We start from the raw sequence: 12,005 nt of genomic DNA, 5'->3' as shown, positions 1-12,005 counted from the left end.
TATTCTAGGCTCTACACTCAGCTCCTGGCAGGCTTGGGGGACCATATGGGATGCCGGAATTTGAATCACCTTTCTTCTGCATGCAAGGCAAATGCCTTACCTCCATGCTATCTCTCAGGCCCCTGTAGAACAAAGATTTAAAAGCTACGCCAAAATCCTTGCTTTAAAATTATTTGAATTGCTATTAAATCTAACCATTATAGAGAATATAAAACTTTAGGTTGGAACCATCATTTTTTAGAATATTGTCAAGAATACCAACAGCAAGGGACAGAGGAAAGATTGCCTCTAGATATTCTCTAGGTTTCTTAGAAAGCATATAATATTCCCTTCGGTCACACAGTTTCATATCTACTAGAAAGGTGGTAGTAGATGTGGGCACTGATCAGAAAGGAATATGATACAAATATTACCATAATTACAGTGAATCTACAGTATTATCCACTATGCTGTTGGCCTTGTTGTAAATCAAGTATAAGGGCAGGAACCTTGCCAAGGGATTTAATATTCATATTGGATATAAAATATTCTAAACCTAGACAGCTTCCTGAAAACATGCAAAGAAAATTGATAATAAAATCAGGAAGCTAAAAGGTAGAGACTTGGATTCAAATAATGTACCAATCTGTTCTACTCAGAGAGCCTCACTTATGAGAAGCAGTGGAGAGCTTTTGGACCTCCCATTCCCCTGGAATTCATGGCATGGCTGTTAAAAACAAAAGAGCTCTAAACTTTGAAAACATGAATATGCGTAGTTCTTTGTTTAGTGAAATGCCATGCATGGAAAGCTGAGCTAATTTTATTGGTAGATATAATAATTTTTATTATTTAGTACTTTATGTCAGCTAGGTCTTGTATTAAGTTTTTTTGGGGGCCGGAGAGATAGCACAGCGGCGTTTGCTTTGCAAGCAGCTGACCCAGGACCTAAGGTAGTTGGTTTGAATCCCTGAGTCTCATATGGTCCCCGGTGCCTGCCAAGGGCTATTTCTGAGCAGATAGCCAGGAGTAACCCCTGAGCATCGCTGGGTGTGGCCCAAACACCAAAAAAAAAAGTTCTTTATATGCATATCTTGTTCATTCTTACAATTCAGTAAAATTGCTATATTTTTACCCATTTTGCAAATGAGAAAATGGAGAACTCAAAGTGTCAAATAATTGGCTTAACTGGTAAAAACTAAAATCTAGATCTAACTCAATAGATTTCACTCTTGAGTTCTGGCATTAAATTGAACTTGTTCCTACTGCTTATTGTGTCATCTTAGCTAAACGAGAAAATATGTTTTTTCCTAGGATTATTTCTTAGTTGATACTAAGAAATATTTTCTATTTAGCAGCTTTGATTAGATATTTTATATTAAATCTTTTAGCACAAAGCCAAGCTAAAATTTAGTAAAACCTATTTATTATTTACTGATCTAAGAACTTTACCATGATAAGATCTACCTAAAATATTTAATGAACTTTGTAATTAATTTATTTATAATTATGTAGTAACTTATTTTCTTTTCTATATATTCATAAATTTTCAGTGTATCATATAATATATGTAATATATAAGATTAGTTGATGCATATGACCTGTGTCTTGGCCCAAACTCTCTTTCTTGGTAGGTAGATACTTATGAGCAGTTATTTAACTTTGGAAGTGCTTAGTTCCCTCACTCATAAAATGAAAATAATTATTCTTCACAGGATTTTTAGTAAGGATTAAGGGAGATACTTGATATGAAGTACCCAGTGTAGTTGGTACTCGAAAGCATATATCATACTTAAATTGAAAATAATGGTTCCTTTAAATCCTTAAGTGTTTCAGCATATGAAAATATTACACTTAATTAGTCTGCATGAATTTATTTTTGTTCCTGTTTTGATTTGGGCCCACACCTAGAGGTACTTAGGAACTGCTCCCAGCTCAATGCTCTGGCACACACCTGGCTTGGCTCAGGAGACCAGGCACTGCTGAGAATCAAACTTAGGCCTTTTGCATGACAAGCATGCACTCCAACCTGTTGAGCTAGCTCTTGAGCCCTACCTGGATTCTGTTACTTAGTATAAAGGAAAAATTCAAAATTAGAAAATAAGAAATATGAAGCTATAAACCATATTTTATAGAAGCTGTGCTAAAAATAACTTTTATTCAAATTGAGCTTTAAAATATATCGCTAAACTGTGTATGCTTTTCTTTAATATTCTACACAGAAAGTTTGTGGAAAGGGAACTGTTTAAACCCGATGAGGTACCTGAAAGACATAATTTATCCTTTTTTCCAACCGTAAATGATCTAAGAAATCACATCCATGAGGTACAGAAATCCTTGAGAAATGGAGATAATGTATATAACTCAGAGATCATTCCAGCAACGGTATGACTACGATCATAATTTCTTGTTTTGTTACAGAATTTTTCTCAGAATTTATTACTATTTAGCTTAATTGTGATGGTCCCTCTTAGGTCATATAAATGTGATATAATAAAGAAATAATAAAATGTGTGTGTATATATATTTATGTATGTATATTGGGTTTTAAGACACAGCAGTGCTCAGGGCTAACTCCTAGCTCTGTGCTCAGGAGTCACTCCTGGCAGGATTGAGACCATATTGGGATGTCAAGGGTCATACCTGGGTTGTTCGCATGCATGGCAAACACTACCCTCTGTGTTATTTCTCAGGTCTACAATATATTTTTCTTAAAATGTAAATGTAAAACTCTAAGATGATAGTTTGACAAATTATTCATGGAAGAAAAACCAGTGATTTCCATTTCAGTACAATACGTGATTGTATTTTTTTTTGTTGTTGTTTTTCGGACCACACCCGTTTGATGCTCAGGGGTTACTCCTGGCTAAACACTCAGAAATTGCCCCTGGCTTGGGGGGACCACATGGGACTCCGGGGATCAAACCAAGCTCCTTCCTTGGCTAGCACTTGCAAGGCAGACACCTTACCTCTAGCGCCACCTCGCCGGCCCGTTTTTTTTTTTTTTTGTTTTGTTTTGATTTTGGGTCACACTCAGCGACTCTCAGGGCTTAACTCCTGGCTCTGCACTCAGAAATCACCCCTGGCAGGCATAGGGGGCCATATGGGATGCCAGGATTTGAACCATTGTCCTGGATTGACTGCATGCTAGGCAAATGCCCTACGGCTGTGGTCCCACGTGATTGTACTTTGTTTTTTGTTTGTTTGTTTATTTTGGTTTGGGGTCACACCCAGCTGCACTCAGGGGTTACTCCTGGCTCTACACTCAGAAATTGCTCCTGGCAGGCTCAGGGGACTGTATGGGATGCCGGGATTCGAACCACCGTCCTTCTGCATGCAAGGCAAACGCCCTACCTCCATGCTCTCTCTCCGGCCCCACACGATTGTACTTTTAATTTAAAAATAATGTTGTGGGGGCCCGGAGAGATAGCACAGCGGCATTTGCCTTGCAAGCAGCTGATCAGGACCTAAGGTGGTTGGTTCAAATCCCGGTGTCCCATATGGTCCCCTGTGCCTGCCAGGAGCTATTTCTAGCAGACAGCCAGGAGTAACCCCTGAGCACGGCCGGGTGTGGCCCAAAAACCAAAAAAAAAAAAAAAAAAAAAAGAATAATGTTGTGGGGCCGGAGCAATAGGACAGTGGTAGGCAATTTGCCTTGCATTGCAGATTACCTGGGACAGACCTGGGTTCTATCCCCAGCATTCTATATGGTTCCACGAGCCTGTCAGTCCTGAGCACCACTGGATGAGGCCCCCAAACCAAAAATAAATAGATAAATAAATAAATATTTTTCTATAAAATGTAGATATTATTTAAATGATTGGTTTTATTCTATTTTGGGAGTGTGAGTATCACACCTAGGGATGCTTGGGGCTTACTCCTGGCTCTGCACTCAGGACTTGATCCTTGCAGTGCTCAGAGGACAATATGGAATTCTGGGGATTGAACCATACTGTACTATCTCTTCAATCCATAATTGGATATATTCATATGTAGTCTTTTCTAGACAATTTTAAATATAAAAATGAATACTTGAATATACAAAATGATGGTATTGTTTCTTTATACCATATATGAATTTTAGGCTCACTTTATAATCTAATTCTGTAGTTTTCTTCTTTATATTAGTTTATTCTGTGAAAATTTTACCTCATCGGGGAAATTATTATAACCTTGAAAATAAGTTATGAAATAAGCAGTGACATGGCATTAAAATTGCAGCAGCAGTTTCTGTGGTCTTACATTTTTACTGTCTGATTTAAGTAGCTGGATAAATTGCTGTTTATTTTTTAAGGTAGGGCCATAAATCTTTGGCCTGAAATCTCCTAACGGGCCCAAATCAGGAACAGAACAAACTCTAAGAGCAATGATCCTTTTCATCTCTATCGCTGTTTAGATTTTTGCTATTAGAACTCCTGAAGCTATGAATTTGAATAGTGAAGTATATTTTGCTTTGCAAATGTGAATCAGAATCATGAATACAATCTGACAGTTGTATAGGTCCTTAAACTCTGTTTTTGCTTTAAATGTTTTATTATTTTTACTGAAATAAATGTTTCCATTTCAGCTGCAGTGGACTACAGATAATGGCAATATTCTTAGAGAAACTGTGACAGTTACATTTGCAGAAGGTAGGTTATTTGGGTATTTCTTACTGTTGTTTTGGGCCACCCACTAGTGCACTGCTCTCAGGAATCACACCTGTCCCCAGATGTTGGGAAGCTAGTAGTCTTAAAACAGAGCCTGAGGGGCCCGGAGAGATAGCACAGCTGCGTTTGCCTTGCAAGCAGCCGATCCAGGACCAAAGGTGGTTGGTTCGAATCCCCGTGTCCCATATGGTCCCCCGTGCCTGCCAGGAGCTATTTCTGAGCAGACAGCCAGGAGTAACCCCTGAGCACCGCCGGGTGTGGCCCAAAAACCAAAAAAAAAAAAAAAAAAACAGAGCCTGAACCATTCAATCAGTGAATCAGGAAAAACACTCTGGAAGCAGCTTGGAACTATGCAGCCTATTCTGACCTTTCAAGTATGAAGGATAGAGAAGTTGTAAATTAACTGAAATACCTGAGGTGCTCCGATTGGGTTTGGCACCGATTTTCTGTGGAGCTAGTTCTAACTTAAAAACAGAAAGATTGGGACCTGAGTGATAGCACAGTGTGGTAAGGCATTTGCCTTGCACAAGGCCAACACAGGACGGACCCTGGTTTGAATCCTGGCATCCCATATGGTCCCCTGAGCCGGCCAGAAGTGACTTCTGAGCACAGAGTCAGGAGTAATTCCTGAGCACCTCAGGCTGTGACCCCAAAACAAAATAAAACATAGGCAGAAAGATCATGTAACTCAATCAGAACCTTATTTGGAGGCCTGGCCCTCAGGAGAGGACCTGTTTTAAGCCAAGCATTGTAGTAGACATTAAAATGTAGTCTAAGACTGGTTGTGTAATCTTTGTAATTTAGACTCTGGGTTTCACATATCTCAAGAAGATTAGGGAATAGACAAGTATGATAGCATAAATAATGAATCAGATTCAGACTACTAATATAGAATCTCTTGAAGTAGAAAACTGCCAGGAGTGATTTCTGAGCACAGAGCCAGGAGTAACCCCTGAGCATCACGGGTGTGGCCCAAAAGCCAAAATAAACAAAACTTTGACTTATTTCTTATTATCATCATTAGGTTAGGGTTGAAATAAAGTGTAGCTTCCTAGAAATTATAAAAATTGTTTTATTAATTGTTTTTTCTTATTATTTAGGAACTTCACCAGGAGACTCAGGTGTTACTAATGCAGAAACAAACCAAACAAGAAGTTCTTTATCGCTAGAGCCAACCCACTTGCTCTCCTCATTTTCCTCATTTCCACCCAAAATATTTACCCAGCTTCAGGTAGTTATTCAGTGAATTTGAGAACGTTCTCTTTCTTTCTCAACTTGTTCTCTTTGGGATTTTACAGAATTGTTATTGAACTATAATAATGTTTAAATATTAATGATTTTCTTACCTTTATGTGTCTTTAAGATGATAATTTATGTGTTGGAATTAATGTCCATGAGAAACCATTATTTTGGTATATTTAAGTCTGGTAATCTAAAAAGTATTGTGAAAAAGATTTGAAGATTTTGCATGCAATAAAATTAGTTGCAAAGCTTTTCCTTTGGCTTTTGTTTCTGTCCTCACTTATTTGTCAGTAATTATAGTTTTATTCTAATTTTGGATCAAAAGAATAATATGTATTATGAAGAAATTGTAAGTAATGAGTTCAAACATTTTGATGAAAAAAAAATTTTTTTTTTTTTTGGTTTAAAAGGATTTGCAGTTGCAACCAAGATTGTCCTCTCCTGATGAATCACCAACTCTAATAACAGAAAATAACCACTCCTCCTCAAGCCCTTCCAGACTTCTGGATTCAATAGGAAGTAATGTACTGAATAATAATTCACTCCTGCTTGATCAAGGCCCTACCCTTCAATCAGAGACTTGCCTCACTGAAAGCAGTAGTATTGCTTCTACCATGGGTGACCTTCCAGAACCAGATCAAAGTCTGGTTGCTATGGAACAGTTGGTAGAAGTTGGAGATGTGCAAGATACAGACACTCTGGAAGGAAGTGTTCATCATATTCTCTTGGGAGATGTGGAGACCATTCCAATACAGATTATAGGCGGCCATCCAGCTCTCCGTAAGTTAAAAGCAACACAGGATTTTATCTTCTCAAAAGCCTTTATGGGATATCACCTGTATAGTAAAAAAGAACTAGTATATAAAGTAAAACAGTATGAGTTTAATAACTTTTTTTTTTTTTTTTTGGTTTTTGGGCCACACCCGCCAGTGCTCAGGGGTCACTCCTGGCTGTCTGCTCAGAAATAGCTCCTGGCAGGCACGGGGGACCATATGGGACACCGGGATTCGAACCAACCACCTTTGGTCCTGGATCAGCTGCTTGCAAGGCAAACATCGCTGTGCTATCTCTCCGGGCCCCAAACTAATATTTTTTATTTATTTATTTTTTGCTTTTTGGGGCCACACCTGGTGATGTTCAGGGTTACTCCTGGCTATGCGCTCAGAAATTGCTCCTGGCTTGGGGGACCATGTAGGGCACAGGGGAATCTAACTGCAGTTCGTCCTAGGTTAGTGTGTGTAAGGCAAATGCCCTACTGCTATGCCACCACTCCAGCCCCATCAAACTAATATTTTTTTATTGGAATCACCATGATACACATAGACACTGACCAGGAATGTGCTATCTCTCCGGGCCCGAGTTTAATAACTTTTAAGCTTAATTTTTGATTATCAGAATTATTTCCTTATTACCTCACTTTATATGAAGAGTCTGTGGTGATATAAAATGTGGAAGACAGGGCCAGAGAGGTAGTACAGCATGTAGGGTGCTTCCCTTGCACATGGCCAACCCAGATTTTATTCCCACCATCCTACATAGTCCCGTGAGTTCTGCCACAAGTGATCCCTGATGCAGAGCTAGGAATAAGCCCTGAGCACCACTGGGCGTGGCCCAAAAGCAAAAACAAAAAAAAAAGATTTTACAGGCCAGAAAGAGAATATAGCCCATAAGAGGCTGGCATTGGGTATGATTGCTCCATGTTTAACCAGATATAGTTCCTGAACATATCCAGGTGTGGCCAAAAACACTCAAAAACAGTTTAGTGTACTTAATTATGGAAAAATTGATACATAGGAATAAAAAGTTGAAGAGGCAGTTATGAAGACTAAAAGGAAAATTTTGAGTTTTAGATTTAAATGTTGGGATCCAAGAAAAGTGAAATATAATGTAAAATTTGAGGACTTGTATTTAATCCCAAACCTTTTTACTTTGTATAATGACTAGTCAATAATGTAACTTTTTTATTTTTATTTTAGGACCACACTTGGTGATGCTTAGGGATTATTCTTGGCTCTCCATTAAGGAATGACTATTCCTGGGGACCAGATCAATAGCACAGCAGTAGGACATTTGCCTTGCATGTGGCTGACCTGGGATGACCCAAGTTAGATTCCTGGCATCCCACATGGTCCCCTGAGCCTGCCAGGAGCGATTTCTGAGCACATAACCAGGAGTAACCCTTGAGCGCTGCTGGGTGTGACCCAAAACCCTAAATAAATATGTGTATGTATATATACATATATATATATATATTTATTTTAATGTCTCACTATTTCTGGTAGTGCTTGGAGGACTGACCATATAAAATGTCAGGGATCCAATCCAGTATGGCTGCATACATGGCAGGTGCCCTACCTACTTTACTATTATTGCTCTAGATTTATGATAACAATATCTTGTTTTGTTTTGATTTTGGTTTTTGGGCCACACCCGATGGCACTCGGGTTACTCCTGACTCTGTGCTCAGAAATCACTCCTGGCAGGCACGGGGACCATATGGAATACCGGGATTCGAATCACTGTTTGTTCTGGGTTGGCTGCTTGCAAGGCAAACGCCCTACCAGTGTACTATCTCTTTGGCCCCGATAACAATGTTTTTAAACTCCTCATGACCTGTCACTTGTACAAAAATTTCTGGACTGGGCCTTTATTGGTGGTGGTGGTGGTGGTGGTGGTGGTGGAGGGGGCAGTGCTTCAATTTGCTTTGAAAAACAAAAACTGTCATAGACATTGTCTTAAAATATATAAAGGTTTTTAATTTTGGGGTGGGGTTTGGGTCACATCCCGCAGTGCTCAGGGGTTACTCCTGGCTCTACACTCAGAATTCGCTCCTGGCAGGCTCAGGGGACCATACGGGATGCCAGGATTCGAACCACCCTCCTTCTGCATGCAAGGCAAACACCCTACCTCCATGCTATCTCTCCAGCCCGGTTTTTAATTTTTGTTCATTCTCAGTCATCATTCTTTAGGGTAAAGAAAACTAATTCCGGGGCCGGGTGGTGGCGCTGGAGGTAAGGTGCCTGCCTTACAAGCACTAGCCAAGGAACGGACAGCTGTTCGATCCCCGGCGTCCCATATGGTTCCCCCAAGCCAGGGGCGATTTCTGAGCACATAGCCAGGAGTAACCCCTGAGCGTCAAACGGGTGTGGCCCAAAAACAAAAAAAAAAAAAAAAAACAAGAAAACTAATTCCTTTCAAGAAAGAATGTGTTTGGCAGCCATAGCAATAATGTGGGTGATAAAGGGCTTGCCTTGAATGCTGCTGACCCTGGACCACATTCCTGGCATCTAGTATGAGTTTCCTGCACTACCAGGAGTAATCGTAGCATAGAGTCAGTAATAGTTTCTGAGCACAGTTGAGTGTTCCCAATTTTCTTCCCCACAAAGAATCTTTTTATCTTGGGGGCTGGAGAGATAGCACAGCAGTAGGGGTGTTTGCCTTGGGTCAATCCAGGATGGACAGTGGTTCGAATCCCGGTATCACATATAGTCCCCCATTCCTGCCAGGAGCGATTTCTGAGCACAGAGCCAGGAGTAACTCCTGAACGCCACTTGATGTGGCCCACATCCCCCTCCCCCAATAAAAAGAAATTACTCCAGCAGGCTCAGGATGCCAGGGATTGAACCCAGGTCGGCCATATGCCAGAATTTTACCCACTTCTAAATTTTTTTTTGGGGCCTCACCCAGCTGTGCTCAGGCATTACTCCCGAGTCTGCACTCAGGAGTTATTTCTGGCAGTGCTACGGGAATCATCTGGATTGAATCAGGTTGACTGTATGCAAGGCAAGTGCCTTACCCATTGTACTATAACTTTGGCCCTCGCTTCTGAGTTCTTCTAAAGAATCCAGTCCCTTGGGCTAGAGCGATAGCAGAGTGGGTAGGGCATTTGCCTTGCCAACCTGGCAACCTGGATTATTTGCCATATGACCAACCTGGGCTTGATCCCTAGCATCCATTTAGTTTCACAGGACAGCTAGGAATGACCTCTGAGTGGAGAGCTAGGGTTCTTGAGTACTACTGACTGTGGCCCAAAGACAAGAAAAAAGTCCAGTCACATGAATTATATTAACTAACCTTTAATTATCTTTTGACCTTTTTTTATGTTTGGCCTTAAAGTTGAAGAAAATCCAGAAGAAGATACCATTTCTGTGGACCAAGATAAGCAAGAACCCAAAGAACCAGTATTATGTATGAAAACAAAAAGAAATATAGACTTTAAGAAACTATCTGCTATATAATTAAAGTTTTTCAGAACTTACAACTGATGTCAGAGAAAAGAAGGTGACTATTATCAAAGTGCAGTGTTATTGTAAGTGGACAGAAGATTAATTCAGTGAACAGCTTTGATTTAAAACTGGCGTATTGGTTGCCAATTCCATATTTTTTACTTACAAGATAGTTCCTCTTATTTTATATAAATATTGTGCTTTTTGGTGATCTGATATCAAGATTACCTGAATTTATTCATGTCTGAACACAAATATGTTATACTCTGAAAATACCCAAATTTTATTCTTAAAGGGCAAAAAGAACAACAAAACCAGTATGTGAACATATGGTTGTGTGTGACATTTTCAGATTTTAAAAGAACTTATTCCTCTTCAAAGTTGTGAAAATTTTTTTAAATTGACAGATGACATTCTGTCTCATTTACAAAGATAAAACAATAATTTTATATCATCAACATGTTACCCAGAGGGTACTATGTAATTTGTGTGGCTATATTTTAGCTTCTTCCCTTCCAATTTTTGTCTTAGCACTACTGACTTACACTAATGTTCACCAGGTAGAAATGAGTAATTCTGAGAATTTCTACTTGAATCAGTCATAGACATAACTATATTGTGTATAGATTTATATGGTATAATTAAAACAGTAAGTATGAATTTATAGATGTAGAAATGGAGAGAATTAACGAAGAATAATGGAATTATTTGGTGCTTAAAAAGAATTTGGAAAACTTCTTTAATATCAGAAAAGAATTTCCCCCAATTTTGTATTGAAGATTTAACTCTTCTTTGGATTATATTTATATTCTGTGTCAAAGTTTTTATTGAATGGATAACATTAGAATGTATAGAATTTCAAGGTAAGTATAGCTTAAAATTTAGTTCATATTTTAAACTTTAAAAATCGAGTATTAGTTTGGAATTAACTTCAAATAACAAATAAGTACTAATAATATATCATTATCTTACCTTTGTGAAGAAATTAACCTGAAGTTTTTTTCCAGAAAGCATTTGTTGATATATTTGAAATTTTATTTAAAAATAACAAAGGCGGGTCCAGAGAGATAGCACAGCAGTAGGGCATTTGCCTTGCACACAGTAGACCTAGGATGGGTGGAGGTTTGAATCCCGGCATCCCCATGGTTCCTCCCCCCCCCCCCCCCAGCCTGCCAGGAGGGATTTCTGAGCACAAAAGCTAAGAGTAATCCCTGAATGCTCCAGGGTGTGGCCCCCCACCCCCAAATAACAAAGAGTTGGAGAAGTAGTCTAGTGATTCCATGCTTTCTTTGTATGCACCTGACCCACATTCTGATCTGTGGTTCTTTAAGTATTGCCCAAAGTCACCCCTGAGCACAAAGTCAGGAGTAATTCTTTTTTTTTTTTTTTTTTTGGTTTTTGGGCCACACCCATTTGACGCTCAGGGGTTACTCCTGGCTATGCGCTCAGAAATCACCCCTGGCTTGGGGGGACCATATGGGACACCGGGGGATCGAACCGCAGTCCATCTGCTTGCAAGGCAGACACCTAACCTGTAGCGCCACCTTCCCGGCCAGGAGTAATTCTTAAACACTGCCAGTTGTGACCCCAAAACCAAATATAAAGATTAAGGTACTGGGGCTGGAGTGATAGCACAGTGGTAGAGCATTTGCCTTGCATGCAGCAGATCCAGGACAGGCCTGGGTTCGATTCCCAGCATACTATGTGATCCCCTGAACCTGCCAGGAGTGATTTCTGAATGCAGAGCCAGGAGTAACCCCTGTGTGCTGCCAGATGTGCCCCCCCCAAAAGAAAACTAAGATACTAAGAATGGAGAGATAGTACTAAAGTTAAGGTTCTTGCCCTGCACATGACTGACCTTTAATGAATCCCAGCACTGTTTATGGTGCCTTTAGCACTACCAGAAGTCATC

The 12,005-nt window shown here is 39.7% G+C and overlaps 1 protein-coding gene across 3 annotated transcripts in view; it reads left to right on the top strand.

The window, feature by feature from the left end:
• Positions 1-11,229, top strand: part of CARF (calcium responsive transcription factor) — a 51,973-nt gene extending 40,744 nt beyond the window's left edge. For all 3 annotated transcript variants that reach the window (XM_049773198.1, XM_049773199.1, XM_049773200.1), the window contains 5 exons: positions 2,199-2,361; positions 4,544-4,607; positions 5,726-5,856; positions 6,278-6,647; positions 9,984-11,229. In XM_049773198.1, coding sequence (XP_049629155.1) covers positions 2,199-2,361; positions 4,544-4,607; positions 5,726-5,856; positions 6,278-6,647; positions 9,984-10,105 — 850 coding nt within the window. In that variant the 3' untranslated portion in view covers positions 10,106-11,229. The remainder of the gene's footprint in view (positions 1-2,198; positions 2,362-4,543; positions 4,608-5,725; positions 5,857-6,277; positions 6,648-9,983) is intronic.
• The last annotated feature ends 776 nt before the right edge of the window (positions 11,230-12,005 follow it).

The sequence above is a fragment of the Suncus etruscus genome, chromosome 5 (assembly GCF_024139225.1).
Source record: "Suncus etruscus isolate mSunEtr1 chromosome 5, mSunEtr1.pri.cur, whole genome shotgun sequence".
NCBI classification, from domain to species: Eukaryota; Metazoa; Chordata; class Mammalia; order Eulipotyphla; family Soricidae; genus Suncus; species Suncus etruscus.
The sequence above is the reverse complement of the archived record's forward strand: the minus strand, read 5'-3'. Positions and strand labels throughout refer to the sequence as shown.